At 33.7% G+C, this 21,563-nt stretch overlaps 1 protein-coding gene across 2 annotated transcripts in view; it reads left to right on the top strand.

The window, feature by feature from the left end:
* DACH1 (dachshund family transcription factor 1) overlaps positions 1–20,008 on the top strand; it is a 432,209-nt gene extending 412,201 nt beyond the window's left edge. For both annotated transcript variants that reach the window (XM_045054180.1, XM_045054176.1), the window contains one exon: positions 17,243–20,008. In XM_045054180.1, the coding sequence (XP_044910115.1) occupies positions 17,243–17,280 (38 nt within the window). In that variant the 3' untranslated portion in view covers positions 17,281–20,008. The remainder of the gene's footprint in view (positions 1–17,242) is intronic.
* The last annotated feature ends 1,555 nt before the right edge of the window (positions 20,009–21,563 follow it).

The raw sequence follows: 21,563 nt of genomic DNA, 5'->3' as shown, positions 1-21,563 counted from the left end.
TATTTCACTTAAAAGTCAAATTAGCATTTCCTAAAATCATCTGATTACAAAACCTTTTTATTGAATTAAAAATAATATTTCATGGAATGAACTTTGGCAAACTGTCTCTGGTAACTAATTCTTGGTAAATCTATCTGTTGTAACCAATTCACTTTAACAAATGCTTATACACCAAGTGCTGGGGCTATTTAAAAAATGAATACACATGATATCGTTTCTAGATAGTTGATCTAGTGAGAAATAGAGATACATAAATAATTCTAGTAAAATATGCATTGAGTTAATACTTTTTGATAAAGCTGTGGGTGTCCAGATATTGCTCAGCGGTGGTAGGAATAAAATCAAATTTTAGTTATATAGAAATATGAAATATTTACACATTAAATTTGTACAGGAAACCAGGAATCACTTTAACAAATCAAAATATGGTCAAATCATATACCTACGTGTATGTCTCTGTATCTAAAAACCAACATACTCTATATAAACATTCTAGGTAGTCATACTCTGAAGTTTTTCCAATAGGATTTATTTTTAACTTTGTTGTTTATAAGGACTCACTAGTACACTTTTGGGAAGCTGTATTCAAGGCCTAAAATTAATTTAACAGATTGAACCTGAAATTTAGAAAACTTTATTGTTTTTCCCTTAAGATATAAAAGATCTATCATTCTCTACTAAAGAAGTACGGCTTTGATCTAGTGCTTCTGAAATGTAAACAAAAGTACTTGCAGAACACAAACAAACCAATTAATTCCAATTGGGTGATTGGTAACGATTCATTTAAGTCTACATATGTAAGTCTAAATCTTCTGAGTAGCCATATTATTGACATATTTTATATAATTTTCTCAAATGGAAGATACATAAATATTATGCTTGCTTCTGAGTATGGCATTAAACAGATACCTAAATAATATTTACGCATATTTATCTGTTTTCCTTTGTTTTGCACCTGGCCCCCCTTGCTTTATATCTGAAATAAATAAAATATAAATGAAAAAGAAAATAAATTTTCTCGTTAAGCACTTCATTGGTATGATTACTGCAAAATAATATGAAAAAATCTTGTCCCCTTTGTTTTATATCTGAAATTAACATAGTAAGTCCTAAGTCCAATATAAACATTGCATGGGAAGTGTTGGTCTAGAATAAGAATAAAGAAGAATGTAATGAACTCAGAAGTCAGGTAATGAGAATTCGAGTTCTGGTGTTGTGCAAGGAATAAGAGGAAGTGAGCAGTGAAGGACAAGGGGAAAACAACATATGACTTCAGAAACAGTGGTTGGTAATTCATACTTATGAGTCTCTTTTGTTTTGTCCCCCTCCCTGTTTTTATATTATTTTCGCTTCCCTTCCCTTGTATTCATCTGTTTTGTCTCTTAAAGTCCACACATGAGTGAAGTCATATGATTTTTGTCTTTCTCTGACTAATTTCACTTAGCATAATACCCGCCAGTTTCATCCACGTAGTTGCAAATGGCAAGATTTCATTCTTTTTGATTGTAATTCAAAGTAGGTAGTCAGGGAAAGAGATCCAGGTCATTGGGGGCATTTAGATAGAGTTGTAAAGTAAGCGTCCAGGTGAATGTGAAGCTGGAGCGTGGGTATGAGGTAGTTTGAACATGAGGACCAGACAAGAGATACAGCTTTGGACACCATTAAAGCCTTAGGTTGAAAATATAGAATCTCTTTGCCTAATCTTGATATTGTCATTCTTTTAGAGTGTCAAGCCACCTCTCCAAGAAAAGGTTACTATAAAGAGTAACAAATGCAACATTAGGAAGGAAAGAATGCTCAAATGACTGAGTTAATACATTTCTCTACCATCCTTATTTGTAATGAATGACCTAATAGTTTTTTTTAATAGAGAAAACATAAAGTAGCTTTCTTTTTTTTTTTTAATGGCAGTCAGAAAGGATGGATTACTCAGCGTTGAATTTTGTCCATTATAGTGAATGTAATAAAACTGGGACCAAAAAAATTACAGTGCTAGATTACGTACATAAAATTAGAATAGAGAATGCTAAAAATATGTAGTGGTATATTAGATAACTCATATTTTGACTTATTTATTTTGCATCTTTGTTGATTCTGCAGATTTTACCTATGACAAACTGTCAATTCAACTCTTGCATTAAGAGACATGTATTTTTCATGATATTGTTTCATATGGCAATATGTTGGATATCAGTCCTTTCAAGTAATCAAACTACATTGAATAGAGTCATAAACAAAAAAGCAACAATAATTTACTCTCGTTGTTAGCTTTCCCTCTGATGCATACATATTCTTTGCAATCATTTGAACAGTGTAATACATTCTTATTTTGATGAAGGGAAAAGTAAAAATTACACTTATTCTTTGGACTTGGTAAGTAAGTAAAAAAATGTTCATGTAAGAGTGTTTTGAATTATCAAAACCAAGTGTGTGTTACACCAAAATAATACTAGTCCTGCAGTATATTTTTAAGCTTTAGGAGCATCATGAGTTTCCAATACATAAAGCATTTGGTAATAAAGTCATCAAGTGTCTGGTTAGAGTTGAAGCATTGAAAGAATTCTCATCCGACCACTGAAGTAGCAAAAAACCAACCTGTTAAAGAGAGCTGTTAAAATGAGCTCTTCATACAGACACCAAAATGCTATTATGGTGGGAAAACAGGCAGTATTTATTAATCAAGTCTTACAAGTTAATATCCTTAAGGCTTACAAGTAGGTTTCCTTAAAAAGAGGTAGAACTGAGGTTTGCCCAATGGAAATTAATCAAGGATATTAAGATAAAAGTAGGCATTTTTGGCTGAGCAATTTGGTATTACCTAAGTGTAACTGTGAATTAGCCCTAAAAAAATAACCTATAGTTTCTCTGATGGGAAAATAAAGATTTTACTGTAAAGCAGTTTTGACATAAGCCTAGATGAGTTCCTTAAGTTCATAATGCTTCTAGAAGTCTAACCTTAATTCAGGATATAATGATCTACATGGTGACATATAAGTTAATTTTATTCATGTCACAATTGGTAGTGATGGGAAAATAAGGAAATGCTGACAGTGGCCACAGCCACAAGCTATTAATTGTGATGGAACCAGTGGCCTGTGTTACCATGACCCAGGGCAGAATTTGACACTAGGCATGAAATATACATATATCAGCGTTTATCTTCTTCCTAAATATATGCACATTTATTACATTATACTTTAAATGTTTATTTGTAGACTTTTTTGTGTTTATTTTTTGAAATCGAATTAAAGAAATTTGACAATCTCATGGTTTTTAATATATGCTGAGAACAAATTGGAACTTAAACATAAATTGTAAGTCAGTCCAGAGTGCTCAAATGTGTCCTGAAATTCTTTGTGTGTAGAGACAGAGGCAATTCATAAAATGTAAAGTTATCTATTAGCATTGCATATTTTTGTAATAGCACATTTTGCCGTTTTTGTTTGTTTTCTCATTGTTTTCCACTTTAGAAAGCATTTAGTGGCTTACATTTGTCATTGTTTGTGGCTGGTTTTGTTGATATTTCCTGATCAGTTTGCAGAAAGAATTATGTCTGTTTCCTTGGGAAGCATGCAGTATGACAAACAACAGTTTCAAATATTGCAAGATACCATGTTTAATCAAAATTGAACTTAGCCCATCGCCACTACTGAATCAAAAGTTTGGAGGAACATTAAAAAGATTGTCTGGTTTCTTCTTCAATCTCGTATCTTTCCAAGTGCCTTTAATAGAGAGATCTAGAATCTTTTTTTTTTTTCTTTTGGTCCTTTTTCTTTTTTGGTAATTCGTTAAATGGTAATAGCTTCAGCAGTATGGAGCTTTACAATTTCCTGGGATGGTTGGTTCTGTCACATTGGGTCAACTATTTGATACAATGACTATTATTCTGAGACAAGTTTGTTACAAGAATTAGACTATTGACAATTATCATTTTTATTTCTGAAGCCACCATACATCATGAAATAAGATCATCAATCTTTAAGGAAAACCTATTTTTCATTCCCAGTAAATCAAATTGCCCTAAGGTAATATAAGTAAAGTTACTTCTACTTAACAGAGGATATACATATGTAATATGTATTTATATATATGGATATGGATATACATATATACAATATTGAGTTTTAAAAGGCTAAACAAATCCTCTAAAGATGTAAAAATATTCTGTCGTATAGAATAATCCATTTCATTAGTGGCAAATCAGAGTTTTTTAAAAATTAGTTTGGTGTTGTAAGACAATATTGTACTGGCAAACATGCAGGTTGGTTCTGCTATTTCTCTGAAGTATAGGCAACCTTCCAAGAGAACTCACAAAGTGGCATTTGGCCTGGTGAATTCAAAATGACCCAGAGTTGGGTTATCAATCTTTTCTGTGTTCCAGAAAAAAGCAAACTGAGGTACTATACTAAAACACTGTAAGTCACAGAACTGAAGTATTTATTTGTGACATTGACCAGCACATCTTCCTTGTAAAGAAAGGAGTATTAATTATGCACTGTGGCACAGCATATTATTTCTAAACCTCGTGGTTTACAACATTTATTATCTCGAGAGAATTTGGGAATAGCTTAGTTGGGTCATCTGCTTTGAGGTGTCTCCCAGGCTACAATAAGATTTTGGAAGGGGCTGCAGTTTTCTCTAGACTCAACTAAGGCAGGATCCACTTCCAAGCTTTCTCACATGGCTGTTGGCATGCCTCCTGTCTTCAAGAGTGTTGGATCGAGGGCCTCGGTTCCCTTGTTGGCTATTCGCCAGAGGCCACCATCAGCTCTTTGCCACAAGGACTTTCCATAGGGCAATTCAGTACACAGCAACCTGCTTCAGTAGATCGAGCAAGTGAGAAGATCCAGAGAGAGAAAGAGAGAGAGCCTGCCAGCAGGAAGAAAGTCGGTTTTTATGACCTAATCTTGGAAGTGACTTTCCTTTCCTTTTGCCATATTCTCTTCATCAGAAGCAAGTCACTAGGTAGAGCCCACACTTAAAGGAGACAGGGACCACACAAGTATGAGAATATTAGGAGGCAGGGTGCATTATTGGCCATCTTAATAGATTCCTACCAAAGTGACTATGCATGCAGAAAATAAGATTGTCGCATTATCTGGCAAGATTGGGATTGGAACAAGGAGTATTATATAATCAAATATTTTATGGACGCAAAAACATATCTAAAGGTAGATCAGATGTGTACCTCAATCTTTAAAGGGAACTTTATCCCTGGTAGGTGCTCTCATGAGCATTTGTAAAACTTGCCAGATTAACTGCTTTCTCTAGGCTACATTTCTAGACAAACACTCTTACTGATTTTCATATTCTTTCTTTAGGTATGATCATTCTGTCAACACATTTTCTTGTCTGTTAGTCTGTCTCTTTAATATAATTTTACACTTCACTGGGTTGATCTTTTGAGGGTTAATTTTGAAATTTAGTGCCTTTAAGGTTTACATTATTTAATAATTCTTGTATAACATGTTACTGTTCTTACCCACCTACTGTCTAAATAACAGTTGATAATTCTTAGATAAGATATAAAGAAAAGCTGTTCTCCACAAAAGTGTCATTTCTTTCATTAAAATAGTTCTCATATTTATTTAAAAAATTTGAGACTTTGTCATGTAAGGTTGTCATTTGTCAAGTTTAGCACCAGACCCATATTTTGGTTCAGATTGTATAAATGTGTTAAATAAAGCTCTAGAGATTTAGAGCTTAATTCACTTACAGGTGCTTCCCTAAACAAATATAACTTTATTAAAACAGCTTATTTAGTCATGCTAGAGAAAATGGGAAAAATAGTAACTGTTAAACTTCTAAAAGAAAGATGATTTTTCCCTCCAAACTTAAAATCACTAGGGTTTGCAAGCGCTGTTCTTCTGCCCCCTTTTTTCCCCCAGAGATAACACGTAAGTTTATTCTGAAAACAATTTATTCACTGAGGGTTTTGACTGTGTCTTGCAATTCTGAAGGATACAAATGATTGGTTTAAAAGACCCATTTCCCTTTCCTGCAGTATCTTATTTTATCAAATAAAATCACTTTTTTTCCTACTTTCTGTTTTAATTAAGCATAGTAGATAATTTATCCACTCATCCTTCAGGTTCAGATATGCCCTCAAATGATTATTTCCTTACATACCTGTGTCTTAGTCTTTATTCCAGAAATGAATAGAAGAATGGAGAAAGTAATGAGAGATTTTTACTGTGCTTTACTTTGCTGAAGTTGGGAGGTCTCACCTTCCAAATCAGGACAAGGTAACCTAAGTACAAAGCACCCCATTCTCACTTGCTGGTACATTAACCACTGTGATGGTTTCCCACTTCTTACTAATGAAGGCTTAATTAGAACACACACACACACACACACACACACACACACACACACACACAAATACTTTACCAAAGTAGACCTACCAGCAATATAATTTTTCTTTGTTTACAGAAACAAAACTTTAAAGATGTTCGTGTTCTCCTTTTATTTTGTTTTTCATAAACTTTAAAAAAATAAACTGTGTTTCAAACACAGCTAATCAGAACAGTACTTTCCTTATACCAACAAATGCACATTAGCATGCATAATCCTCACTAACAGGTAATACAGTTAAGCAGACTTCATAAACTTCACAATTGTAAATTTACAATTAAAACATAATGGACCAATAGACCAGAATCCAGCTTATGTCCACACCCTCAGTCCAGTAGGTTTCATGAAACTGAATCTGGTGTTTGGGGGAACTCTATTAACAAAATCACTAAGTGTCGTCTTACTATCTAATACTTGAATAGGATTTCTCAAAAGCCTAGTTGTTAAGCAGAAAATATTTACTATGAGAATACTCTCTACATAATCAGTGAAATAGAATATGTGGATAGTGGAGAGTATATATCCTCAATGAGTTATTAACAAATAGCTGGTATCGGTGAAGTATTAAAACTTTGTATGATTTAGACAAACTATTTTATTTATTTAAGTTGTATTTGAAAGGAAACCATACTTTCAAAAAAAATTAAAAAAACTATTAAAACTCTCATATGTCCTTTACCAAGATTCATCTATTGTTAATACTTTGTCTCATGTGCTTTATAATTATTTCTATTTGTATAGTATTTTCTGAAGGATTTGAGAATAAGTTGTAAACATCGTGGCCCTTTACCTGCTATATTTGCCCAAACATAAGAAGTATTTACTAAAAATAAGGGTGTTCTCTTATACATAAACACAGTATAATTATCATCTCAGTGAATACTTCATTGACACATTACTCTTATCTGATCTGATGTTGAAATTCTAATTTTGTGCTTTGACCCAGTCATGTCCTTTATAGCATTTTTACAGCATTACTGAATCCAAATTAGTATCACATATTCTATTTAGTTGTTATTTCCTCTTTAGTCTCCTTGATCTTGAGCTCTTCCTTGGACTTTAAAAAATTATAAAATTGACATTTGGAAGAATACAGTCTTAATAGAATGTTTATCATTTTCATCTGATAGTTCCTCATGAGTAGGTCAGCTTATATATTCTAAGCCAATATACCACCCGCATGAGACTGTATTTTTCTCAAGGTATGCATTCAGGGGCATATGATCTTCCCCTCATTTTGTGATCTTAATTTGATAGTTCTCTCCAGATTCCAGGCAATGTTCAAGTTACTAGAAATACACAACATCATATGGTATGTTATCTGTTATTAAGGATATTATAGCCAGAGTTTAATCAATTTCTCTAGGATAGTGAAGCTTTTTAAAAAATTTTTTTAGAAAAAGTTTATTTATTTATTTTGAAAGAAAGAGAAAGGGTGCAAGAGTGAGAGGGAGGGAGAGAGAGAATCCCAAGCAGTCCCCACACTGTCAGCGCAGAGGCCGACATAAGGCTTGAACCCATGGACCATGAGGCTTGAACTCACGAACTCTACGATCTTGACCTGAGCCAAAATCAGGGGTCTGACACATAACTATTTGAGCCACCCGAGTGCCCCTAGGATAGCGAAGCTTTTTAAGTGTTGGCATAGTAAAAGCAACTTGAGGGGACAAGTTTGAATCCTATGACTCACAGTTGTATCAACACTTAGGTTCTAGTAATACAATATATGGGATCCAAACCCTCTCCATGAGTATAGGTGATTATTCATAGTTAAAACATTTTGTCAGAGGGATGATTTCTTAACATTAAGTACAGAATGGCCTGTTCCCTGTTGCATAGATAAGCAGCAGACAATTGATGATGATGATTTTTTAATCAATTTTGTTTGGTTGTGGTCATGGAGGTATGGTTTTAAGAACATTGAGCTCCTACATAGATATCAGTTAATGGAACCACAGGGTCCAGATTTCTACCCCACTGGGGAAGATTCTTGAGTTGCAGAATAAAAGACCTTTAGCATCCAGTAAAGCAGCATTATCTTAATCTCTGGTAACAAATTCTTCTTTGTCCACAGAGAGCATCAACATCATCACTGAGCCTAAAATTCAGGCAGAGCCTATTCTTTAAGATACAGACAGCAAGAATGTCACTTCTCAGAGGAAATGAAATACTTTAAGCTGATCTAGCCATTTGGGAAAGTATTTTGCCTAGGGCTGGAGTTGACTAAATAACTTCAAGCCAGCGGAGATTAACCATAGTTATCTGTAGATCTTCAGATGCCTTCCCTGCATATTTTCAGCCCAGCTTTCATTACTGGTTTGTCTATTTAGCATCCTATTTAGAAAGGATGTTGTGAGTAGACCAGCTTGCCCAATGATGATCCTTTCTAGCCACACAAAACCTACAGTCCAGTTCCACCTGCTTCAAGTTGTTGAATTGCCAAAGTTTGGGTCCCTCCTTGATTCTTGTGCTTACCTAAAGTCTGATACAAAATTCCTTCACAAGGAATGGACAGAGTTTCCCTTTTATTATCTTTGACTAAAGCTTAGTTACCTTTCAATCTGTATATTATAGCTTTAGATGATCTTCTAAGAACATGTTTTAAACTAGACTGTGGTCTGTCATTTACTTTCTTCTTTGAAGGAAACTGAGAAATATATAAAAGCAGTTTTTGATTGTACTTTTTGTGTCATTTTTTAAAATGTTTGTTTATTTTTGAGAGAGGGGGAGAGAGAAAGAGAAGGGGCATAGAGAAAGGGAGGAAGAGGTTCCAAAACGGGCTCCACGCTGAGAGCAGAGAGCCCAGTGTGGGGCTGGAACTCAGGAACTCTGAGATCATGACCTGAGCCGAATCCAGAAGCTTAACCAACTGAGCCACACAGGCTCCCCTTGTCATCACTATTAACTACAATCAAGAGCTTTACTTCATACTAGCCTAGTAATAAACATGATATTATCTGCTCTGATTTCTAATGAGCTGGGCCATATTGTTTCTTTAGGTAGCATATTACCTACAGCTTGTACTAGTATATTTGGCTTGTATAGACAGAATACACTTGTTGCAGTGCTCTTGTATACACAGCCTATGCCCACTCTCTAGAATAGCACTAGGTACTTATGCAGAAAGCATTCCAAAAGGATCTGGGGTCCAGTTCTCTCTCACTTTGACCCACCTCTGTGGGCCTCACGTTACGCAGCCATAACCCCGAGTTACATAAAATTCAAAATCTGTTGTAAATTTTTCAGTTTTTACTCTTTAATTATATTTGAACACAACCTTCAATATAACTTCTGGAAATTTCTTGGACCGTTAGTTAACTGCATTTCATGAGAAGAAATGATATTTACTCAGAATCCTCTCATAAAAGGGCCTCTACTGAACATCAATCTCTCTTAAAATATTTCTCATGTAAATGTAGACTTTGTGTCTCTGCTTCTTTGCTTTAGCAGTCGCAGAATGTTCTTACTCTAAATATAAAGTTATAAAAAAAAGCAAGAAACAATATTTTCTTTAATTAGCTTCTTCCTTTGGGGGTTTTAGAAGAGGGGTTATGACTTGACAAAGATCCTTCCCATCTGTTCCTGTTTGTTTGCTTTTATTTTGACTTCCTCTCGTTGTCTTATCAAATATCACATGAATCATTAACATTTGTTTTCATCACTTGTTTTGGTTTCTCTTACTTTGTATGATTAAGACATGATGTTGAGAGAGGCTCAGGGCTAATATTAACCTAATAGTCTTTAAGTAAATATTAAAGTTTCTGGATACATGATCTTATATGTTTGCCTCTGTCATGTTAATATTTTCCTCAGCTCTGGAGTAGTGAGATATGTGTACATACAACTGTTTTGTGAAAGCAGCAAATTTTGTTAGATTACAGGTGTCTGGATATAAGTTTTGAAAAAAAATAGATGCCATTTTTAATAAAGCTACTTCCTAACAGGAAATGTAATTTATTAAGCCCTTTGTGCAAAAAAACATGTAAGAGATCCTTGTGGATATTTGCAAGGGAGTTCTATTCAAAACTGGAATATATATCTATTTGCACATTATACAATACCTTTCACTAGCAGACTCCCTTTTTCATACAATGAAAGAATTGGATTTCTGGTGTCACCCAACTAAGCAATTTGAAATTGTTCCAACTTGTATGCTATCTTCTAGTATAAAATCTTATTATATAATGTTGTTGTTATTGAACAAGTTTTGTTAGTTTTAAAAATAAATGATCAAGCTATTCGATACGCTAGTTTTAGAATATATGTAGAAATAAAGCAAAATTCTATGTCTGTCTATATGTATTAGATATTTCCAATAACTACATATAATAATACCTGCAAAAGCATTATATCAAAACAGTAAAATTAATACATGAACACAAAACAAACCAAAATTGGAAATTTTGTGACAGATTCCCTATTTCTTCCTCAACCACAGCAAATAATACATTTAATGGTATATACTATCTGCTTAATGATCTGATCTGATGGCTTCAACTTTACTATTAAAACCTGAGATCCATTTTTACGAGGAATTTTTAAAAATTTAACTCATTATCTATAGAGCTAAATCTTCATTGTAACGATAAATATCATACAAAACTTTACACCTGCAGTAAACTATTCTGTGATGTAGATAATTTCTTACACACCAAATTATAGCTGTAAGCATCAAATCACAATGAACTTTGGAACTATTAGGAATTTGTAATTTAAATCGTTTCATTCACTCCCTACTCCCCAATGCTCTTAATTAGAACAGACTTTTTAATTAAGTACTCCCATGCACAAAGTGTAGCTTGATGATTTTTCTGTCATATCAAACTCCCATACAAAAGCAAATAATCATAGTGTTAAAGGAGGATTTTTTTTTAAATCGAACCATCAGAATTCTAGTTCTTGTTTCAATTTATTCAGTTGAAATTCTGCACACCAAAAGAAAGACCCTGTCTTGGGGAATACAACGAGGAATAGATCCACAAGGCAGGAAGGCTAATGGTACTGAGACTCAATCTCTTACCTCTACAAGTCAGAGACATTGTATTTCCTCCAGTGAGGGTCCAATTGCTTATTAAAGGGAAGCGACATAGTGGAATGGATGTGAAATTTGGATTCACACAAATATCAAATCACTACTTGCAAACTCTGTGAAAATGTGCAAGAGACTTAAGTTTTTCAAGCTTAGTAGCCTACTTTTAAAAGGCACTGAGAAGACCTATTATGTTCAGTTGTTGGGAAGTTGAGAGTTAAAATCTGTAAGTGCCTTGAACACAAGTGCTCAGAAAATATTAACTATGCTAATAATAATCATCATTTGCTTTATTGCTAATTTAGGTGATCTTAAAGAAAAGCTCTCATCCATTCGAGATATCAAGGAATAATTGTTTGGTAAACCTGGCATCAGGAAGAAACAGAAAACTATCTTTCCGTGGTCACCACATGTAGAAATAGATAAATACAATATGAGAAAGGGTGGATAGGTGTGAGATTGTCTAGTTAGAAGGTGAGTAGAATGCACAAAGGGCAGCCCTTAAAACAAAATATATAAATTAGACCTCTGAGTTTGCAGATCAAACCACACACCTCTGCATAACAAAGTCTTAGCTGTGGAAGTACTCCAGCAATCATAATGACCTTCATTCGGTAGCTCGTTTTTGTAGGGCCTTCTCTATGGCCCCATGGCTTTGTGTGCTGTTTCAAGACTCAAGGAAGGGAAGTATTGAAACCATTATTATATAACATAAAAACATAGTCAGTTTGAATTATGGGCCCATATATCTTTCCTAGCACCCTTACCATTCTACTTTCACTCAGGTGGTTTGTTATCAAAAGCCTGAGATAGACCTGTGGTCCCATAATTCAGAGGCCTGTTGTTAGCTCTCTGGGTACATAACACGTGGGGCTGTTTGCTGTGGATTGCAGACCAGTTTAACTTCTCTGGAACAATATAAAATTAGTTAAAACTTTTTTTTTCCTTACAGTCTTTGAATTATCTGTAAGTATGTTTCAATAAATGTGACAAAATCACAAAGTAGAACTGATTTGAAAGTTAAGCTTTGCAGTCAAAAGGAGAGTGAGTTACTCTTCAGGGTCTGTCGTTGCCTGGTGTATATCTGCTTCCAGTTAATTCTAAGGCAGATAATCTCTGAGGCCTACGTATTATTTAATCATGAAACGGCCTTAACTGTAGCAGGTGGGGTCTGTTTTATAGCTGGCATCTTTAATGCTTGATGCATTTGTCCATCTGTTAGGAACATTAGTCAAAAATGCAAGGAGTCATTTATTAAAAATGGAATTATAGTAGATCAGATACTGAGCACATAAATATAATGCATATAATTTTATAAATGTATTTCATATATGATCTATGGTAAAGATGCTTACAAAATAATTATTTCTTTTATACTTTTAAATGAATATAGTTTAATTTTAAAATTAATTTCAGGGGCGCCTGGGTGGCTCAGTCAGTTAAGTGCCCAACTCTTGATCTCAGCTCAGGTTATGATCTCACAGTCCTTTGGATCAAGCCCTGCATCAGGCTCTGTGCTGATGGCATGGAGCCTGCTTGGGATTCTCTCTCTCTCTCTCTCTCTCTCTTCCCCTCCCCTCCTCATCTTGTGTCCGTGCTTTCTCTCTCTCAAAATAAATAAATAAAATTAAAAAGAAAGTTTCAAAAAATAAAAATAAATAAAACTTGGTTTCAGATAGACTTTGAAATTTTTATCCTGGGGGCACCTGGCTGACTCAGTTGATAAAGCATACACCTCTTGATCCTGGAGTCATATGTTCAAGCCCCACATGAGGCATGGAATCTACTTTAGAAAGATAAAAAAAAAATAAGAAATAAATTTCTAGCATGCCAAAGATAATTATTTTTGTTATGTTAATATATTGATTCATTTCCCCAAAAGTTTAACATGTGGGATTGCTTTAAACTTTTAAGGCAAGCATCATGCTGAACACTATCATTCTAATACTGATGGGAGTAATACTGATACAAGGCTGCTGCTTGTGTGGATCTCACCATGTAGTAGGCTCCCAAATGCAACTTCAAAGTGAGACAAGTATTATGGATTTAATTCCTAGGGTACTGGAGATACCCAGGAGAATATTTGTACTGGAGAATAAATAGGAGCTCTCTGTTTAGAGAAGTTCCATAGAGGAGAGCAGGAAGGGAATCAGGAAAGGAGGAAGTACTTATCTTCTAGGTTTCTGAAAGGAAGAACAGGACTAAATACTCCAACACAGCACAGAGCTTGGTGTGTCATAGAATGAACAGGAGAGTCACGGTCATGGAATGAGGGGAGAATGGTAACAGATAAGATTAGAGAGGAAAATACTAGATATTTGAATTTGGAAGAAGTTGAGAATGTCTCTTGTCCAAATATCTAATGCTGGAATGCTAGGAAACATTGTGTTTTTTTTGTTTGTTTTGTTTTGTGTTTCCTTAAAGTAAGAATGGGAACGATACTCTCAACATAATCGACTACATAGCAGAAATGATGAGATAGCTAAAAGGAGAAAGTAGGGATAAAGTAATTAAAGGCTAAGAATTAGAAACTTTGGTAAAAATATTAGTACTCTGCTTTTTAGGTTGCTTCTGAATCCTCTATTGCTAGATTTTTATAAAATGTATGTTGCTTTATGTAGTAAAAAATCATTAGGATCAAAGTTATCTTTAAAAAGGTCCAATTGTGGGGCGCCTGGGTGGCTCAGTCAGTTAAGTGTCTGACTTTGACTCAGGTCATGATCTCACAGTTTGTGAGTTCGAGCCCTGCATCAGGCTCTGTGCTGACAGCTCAGAGCCTGGAGCCTGCTTCGGATTCTGTGTCTCCTCCTCTCTCTGCCCCTCCCATACTCATGCTCTGTCTCTCTCTGTTTCTCAATAGTAAATAAAAAAACTTAAAAAAAAATAAAAGTGTCCAATTGTTAGCCACATTGTACTAAATATATGAAAGGCTGAAATTTTAGCTTATTTTATAATACCAAGTTTATTCGGATTATTTACAAAGTAATTATTAGGAACTCCTGCTAAACTGAAACTAGAAAGTTACATATATATATATAATGTGTATATAGATGGTATATTTATGTATGATGTAAGTGAGAAAATTAGTTTTGTCTCAGAGGTGGCTGTAATCAAGCCAAGCAAACAGAAGAAATCACACCATGTTCCATGCAAAAACAATAAATATTTTATAATCTGTTAATATAGTACTGTCATATCCTTACTTAGAAAGAAATTTTCATCAAAATGTTATGGTTTTGATATTGGTATTTGATTAATATTTGATTTAGGAAATTTCTATATTTGCTGTAATAGTGTAATAGCTACTTCTGAGTTATAGTAATATTTAGTATTAATGAAAGATTATCATTACAGGCCAGGAGGTAAAATGTTTTTAGACAGCATATCTAGGATGATTATCCAGCATAGTTTTGTATGCCTTTAAGTCATTGTTCAAAAATAGTGTTCAGTTGGATTAATAATATGTTTGCATTGGCGAATCTCAGATTATATCATATATCCAAATGTGTATGCTATTTATGGGGAACAGACAGTCATTGTCATTATTATATGTTTCACATATTAAAGTTTGCTGATACATGATTATTGATTGATTATTTAGAGACTTCCAATAAATATTGTTATTAAAGTTTAACTGGATTGATTTTACAGAGACAACCAATACTTGATACACCTTATTAGAAATTAGCAAGTATGGGGTGTGGGGGGCGGTACCTGGGTGACTCAGTCAGTTTATGTGTCAACTCTTGATTTTGGTTCAGGTCATGATCTCATGGTTTGTAGGATCGAACCCCACTTTGGACTCAGTGCTGACAGCATGGGACCTGCTTGGGATTCACTTTCCCTCTCTCTCTGCCCCTCCCTGGCTTGCTTGGGTGTGAGCGCGCACACATGCTCTCTCTCTCTTACTCTAAATAAATAAATAAATAATAGATAACTAACAACAACAACAAAAAAAATAGCCAGTATGAGAGTAATCTCACGGACATTCTTTTGCATGTTGCTGAAGGCAAATGGTGGATTTTATTTTATTTATTTTTTTAAACATTTTTTAACATTTATTTATTTTTGAGACAGAGAGAGACAGAGCTTGAACGGGGGAGGGGCAGAGAGAGAGGGAGACACAGAATCGGAAACAGGCTCCAGGCTCTGAGCTGTCAGCACAGAGCCTGACGCGGGGTTGGAACTCACGGACCCCAAGATCATGACCTGAGCCAAAGTCAGACGCTTAACCGACTGAGCCATGCAAATGGTGGATTTTAAATGATAACAGTATAATAAGTTAAATGTGTATTTATATTTATGTGATTTATTTATTTCAATATCTATTTTGTGTAATCTCACAAAACCTGTCTCTGATTCATTCATTCACTCAACACATGTTTATTGAACATGTGCCAGGTCATTGGGATATATCAATGAACAAAACAGAGTCTGTGACATCTGAGAGGTACAACTGACAATTTAGGCTAAAATAAAACATAGTAGAACTGTAGAAATTTGGGCACACCAATATTTCTAAGTAAAAAACTATTTAACATTGATTTTAAGTTCCTTACTGATTACTATGTCTACTACAGGTCATGTGAGAGAATGCAATTAGCTTAGTGTTAAAGATGAGGATCTGCAAATATTTGGACTATATATTTCTATTTGCTGGATTTAGTGTAGGTGATTTCTGTTTCCTTATATTTCAGCTTTTGAAGGTATCAGTCATTTTGCAAACATTTACATGGCAATATGCATTTTTAAAAATGCTTGGAAAATTTTATTTTCAGATTACCTTCTACTGTAGGTCTTAAAACTTGGAATTTAGATATATTTTCTATAAGTACAGTAAAACTTTGGTTTGTGAGTGTTATTCATTTCGGAAACATACTTGTAATCCAAAGCACTCGTATATCAAAGCGAATTTCAAGAACCTTTGCCTCATTTGTGATCATGTGACGTTCAGTGTCACATACTACTGGTATTGTAAGACATCACTCATTTATCAAGTTAAAATTTATTAGAAATGATTGCTGGTCATGTAGAACACTTGCAGAACAGGTTACCCGCAATCCAAGGTTTCACTATATATCCAAAGTTTAGTCCACACCACAATGTTGGCAGTTTAGAGGGTGTTACAGTTGAGAAATGAGTTTACATTTTGTTTTTTTTTTCCCTCTGGATTTTTAATTTCCCGTTTCTTATTTTGCCTCATTCAAATGTGTTTATTGAATGTGTCCAATATTTGACTTGCTTTTCTTTTTCACATGACTGTGAGTTTCTCAGTTGGTAAAAGTTGAGTAATATATTTCCATCTTACCATTTAATTATTTGGTTAATTTCATTTCAAGGAGGAAAGACTATATAGCTCATTGATAGTGATGAAATAACCTAGGTGGCTTTCATATAAATAGCAACAAATGTGCACAATTGTTACATTACATGGTATATTTAACAACACTGCTAAGGAGTATGATGGGAGCTTAGTTTTTCTTGATGGAGATACACCTGAGTGCATTCAGAGAGGCTTTGTTTCTGCAAGCTTGGAGGAAGTAATTGTCATTCAACAGAAATCAACTAGCTTTGCATATCAGTAACACACACACACACACACTTATTTATTTTCTGAGTGCTCTGGAACTGATATCAAAATAGCAAATATATATTTATGAGAAACTCTGTATTCTTTTTGATCACATAAACTCCATGTAATTTTGAAATTAACATTGAGAATATGTGAAAAATGTTACTTCCTAAACAAATGAAGATAGAATAAGATACACAAATTTTATAGCAGCCTACTTAGTTATTATATTCACATTTGTCTCCCAAATGTCATGTAATTAATTATTTTTTATTGTTCATTTTTAGATGGAAGACTGTATTTGAAAACTACTGTCATGTACTGAATCTTTCCTGTTGAAGAAATTCCATGTTATAGTAAAGAACTTTGCAGACATTCGTCATTTGAAAGTTCAGAAAAAATAAAGTCCTTTTACGGGAACTTCCTCAATTTTGTGTATTAATGTTCTTTAAAAGTTTAAGTATTCTACAAAGTTTCCTCCATTGATTTTCACCTGTGGTTCATACCAGAGACCTGAGAATGTTTGTAAATGTACAAGTATCAACTTCTTACAGTTAATAACTGCAACTTTGCTGCTGGACACTTGTATACTGAGTTAAAGACAGGTCTGAATAAGACCTAGCTTTGTTTTTTTTAATGGAATGAACCATTTTCTTCCTCTGAAAATTCTGTATCTGAGCACATCAAGAGACTCTTATAGCAGTGGTCACCCAGACTTACAGAATTATGTCCTCCAGAAACCAGCAAGAACACTTGGAAATGAACTTGTAGGGGGCATAGAGGATTCCTAAAAAAAAAAAAAAAACAAAAAACAAAACAAAAAAAAACAAAAAAACACAAAAAACACAAAAAAATCAATAAATCAAAGAGTAATATTCTATTACATTTGATTTTAAACTAATTGTGGGTTTTCTCCTGAAGATTTTTTTCACATATTCCAAAAGACCAACAAATGGATGTTGACAACAACCCAGTGAAATAACATTTTGCATATCTGAAAAGAAGCATTGAATATACGCCAAAAGGTTTCACTGAAGGTCTTTTTTCTTAAAAAAAAAATAAATGTAACATGTTTTCATTCCAAACTGGTAGTGGTATATAGAATTTAAAATAATAATGATGCTTCTTATTCAAACTGTTGGTCACATGTACAGTATATAAACATAAAACATACAAGGAAGGTATTATGTATGCAGTAGTATACTAGAGTTTAGGAAAATGAGAATTTTAGAAAATATGTTTTGTCACCCTGTTAGTCAGAAAGACATCTTTCTGGTTTTAACGCATGCAGGCATGTAAATATTTGTCTGGAGTCACAGTATTAATGAATGAGATCTTAAGCATCTGGTGACATCAGAACTCTGTGTCAGCCACTTTTATTTGTATATTGAACCCTAGTTAGTGCCCCAAACTGCACTATTGAGAATGGATTGTGGCTGAACAGTAAATCAAAACACCAGAAATATTTTTATATGTTAATGTCATATTATGTTAATGTTGCTGAAAAACAAAACCTAACAAACCCTTGATGTATCAGTCCAATACCATGTAGCGCTGAGTGATAAAGTTAAAATGTGTTGTGCTTCCCCCCCTGGTCAGAGGGAAGGGTGCCTATGTGTTATTTTCACTGTCTTTTTGAAAGTTACAGTATGTGTTTTCACTTTTGTGCAGATAACTGGAAGTAAAGCTGCAAACAGTGCTTATTACCCACTGAAGTTACCTTCTCTTTGTTTTTACTAATCTGGAGTTACACCTTTAAAGACTGATATTATGAATCAGTACAGTCACTGTACATTTTATGATTTTGCTGTCATCTTAAGATTTTATGATCATAACATTATTTATTACCATAAATAGCAAAATCCTAAATGTCCAAGAAAGCTAGCTTAAAAACGTTTAAAGATAGTTCCAATTCGGTATTAATTATTCGGTTAAGAAAAATTAACACCGTAGATACTCTGGCACTAAGCTTCTATAGTTTTTAGGTCTTCCTTGCAATACTGGAACATATTTCTTTTGTGTAGTTCACTATTAACCAGCTGAGTCCATTTTTTAATACAATAATAAAGTTATGTATACAGTTCCTATTTTAGCTTGCTTGAAAGGGAGCGATATTTTTATTTAAAATACTCTTAGTAAATGCTTTGTAGAAACTTGGTTTCCTATGCATAGTTCTTCCATAACCATCTTTTGTTGTTTGAGCACAAGAGATTCTATTCCTTGTTGTCTGTATTTCTTGCTTTTCCCTGGATGCAGTCTTTAAAGGATTACAACACTTAAAATTGGAGGGACTTGTGGCAAGCTTTTGAATCATACATTTTTTAAAAGATTTTTTAAGAAGCCTACGACTGAACCTAAGTAGTAGAATCAGCCATTGCTCTGCTCCTTGCATAGAGTCACCTGTTAAGTAGGTTAAATAGTTTTAAAATGCATACTTTCAAGACCTTTGAGAATGCTTTAGTGTTTGGTTTGATATAAAAGGAATTTTAGCAAGGATTAAAGAAAGAAGCTACAGCTATATGTTAAGAGAAAATCTTACTAACATGTTGTAAATATTACAATTCACGAAATGTTATTTTAAGTCTGTAACTTAAGTTTTTTTTTCCTTTTTTAGTTATACAGGTTGGTTTGAAATTTGTTTGTTTTGGGGTTTTTTTCGTATAAACAAGTAAAATTGTGCCCATTTTATGGTTTCCATGCTTTTGTAATCCTAAAAATATTAATGTCTAGTTGTTCTATATTATAACCACATTTGCGCTCTATGCAAGCCCTTGGAACAGAACATACTCATCTTCATGTAGGACCTATGAAAATTGTCTATTTTTATCTATATATTTAAAGTTTTCTAAAAATGATAAAAGGTTATTACGAATTTTGTTGTACAAAATCTGTACAAAAATCTGTTTTTACATCATAATGCAAGAATTGGAAATTTTTCTATGGTAGCCTAGTTCTTTGAGCCTGGTTTCAATGTGAGAACCACGTTTACTGTTATTGTATTTAATTTTCTTTTTTCTTTTCAACAATCTCCTAATAAAACTGTCTGAAATCTCCCTGTGACTTTATTTACAGTTCGTCTTTATTAAATTTTGTGAAATGCATAGCATTGAAGGAATATTTACTTTCTAATGGGAGGCATCTAAAAACAACATAAGTCAGCTCTTTGCAATGCGAGGGGAACAATGCTCAATGATTTTATTTAACATGCAACTGCTTCTATCTCTAATATGAATTACTGTGGTGAAAAACATCATAAAAGCACACTCTGTAGTTATTGTTTAACAAGCAGATTTTCCATATTTTGTTTCTTGCCAGCTAAGCAAACTGCCCACATATACATGATTTATTTATGTACATTTCTCAGTTTATGAAGCTGTTATTTGTACCCTTTTCCTTTATATTCTTATATTCCCATGATTCTTATTTCACAAAGCTTTGTGCTGAATAATGTAAAGTAGACATGTTGATGGAACAAAATATATTATTCCCATATCTATGAGAGTGTAGATTTGTAACTCTAACTTAGTGTTTTGCTTTCGATCTCTATCATTGGAAAAAAACGTCGTTAAAAACTTTGAAGTTCCAATATCGTTTAATAATATATACACATTTTCATCAATCCAAAATGCTGCATTTGAAGAAATATTGGGTTACTATCTCTGTTAATATTCTAAACATTCCCAAGAGAATGGAAAATGGATTTTTTTTCTGTCAAAAGAAATCATTTCACTGAATTAACAAAACATGATTTTTCCCTAATAAAAGCTTAAAATGTTTATGTGACCATTACAAACACATTTTTGTCTTCTGTCTTCATATGTTTGTGCCAGTAAGACTTGTACTAGAGCATCAAACAGTCTTTGGATGTCAGTGGAACTGGGTAATGATTTAAGATTTTTCCCATGTGTTCTCATTGGGACTAGCAAATTTACAATATGAACAACAACTATTACTAGAAGAGAGTAAATTACAAATAAAAGGTGTGTGGATTGCATTTTTACAATATGGGAAGTAGAGATGTTAATCGAATTCAAACGTTATTGTAAATGGCATTGTAAAAACTATCACTTCTCATGTGTAGGCTTGGTGCTAAAATTTATCTTCAATATGTACAAGTGGTATATAAAAGCTGAACTGATCCTCATCTATTCATTTAAACAGATTCATTAATAAAGTCTCTATTCTGCACAAAGCACTGTGCTAGATGTAATGACTGAAGTGAAAAACTCAGCTGTTGTCCCAGAGGAGCTTGTAATTTTTTTAGAATAGGAAATTTTACTTTCAGCAAGAAAAGATTCGTTGAGCCTCTTCTAATGTGTTGTGGACATGGAACAGGTATTAAGAGGGTTCCGACTTAGACACCGTCCCTCGAAGTGGTGACAGTGACCCGACCTATACATTCATCTAGAGAATAACTCATGTTTTGTGAGTCAAACATTTTGTGTAGGGATTGAGAAAAGGGATGGATGCATTTTCCTCTAGGTAAAATATGATACCAGGTATTCTTTTCATGTTATGTTTCATTTATTTCAATCAGATTACTTGTCTTACCAATGCTCGCCAACTTTATTTTCAAGGTAAGTAGCCTGTTTAATCACAAAATAAGTT

This window comes from Felis catus, chromosome A1 (genome assembly GCF_018350175.1).
Source record: "Felis catus isolate Fca126 chromosome A1, F.catus_Fca126_mat1.0, whole genome shotgun sequence".
Lineage (NCBI taxonomy): Eukaryota > Metazoa > Chordata > Mammalia > Carnivora > Felidae > Felis > Felis catus.
This window is presented reverse-complemented; position numbering and strand designations above follow the sequence as displayed.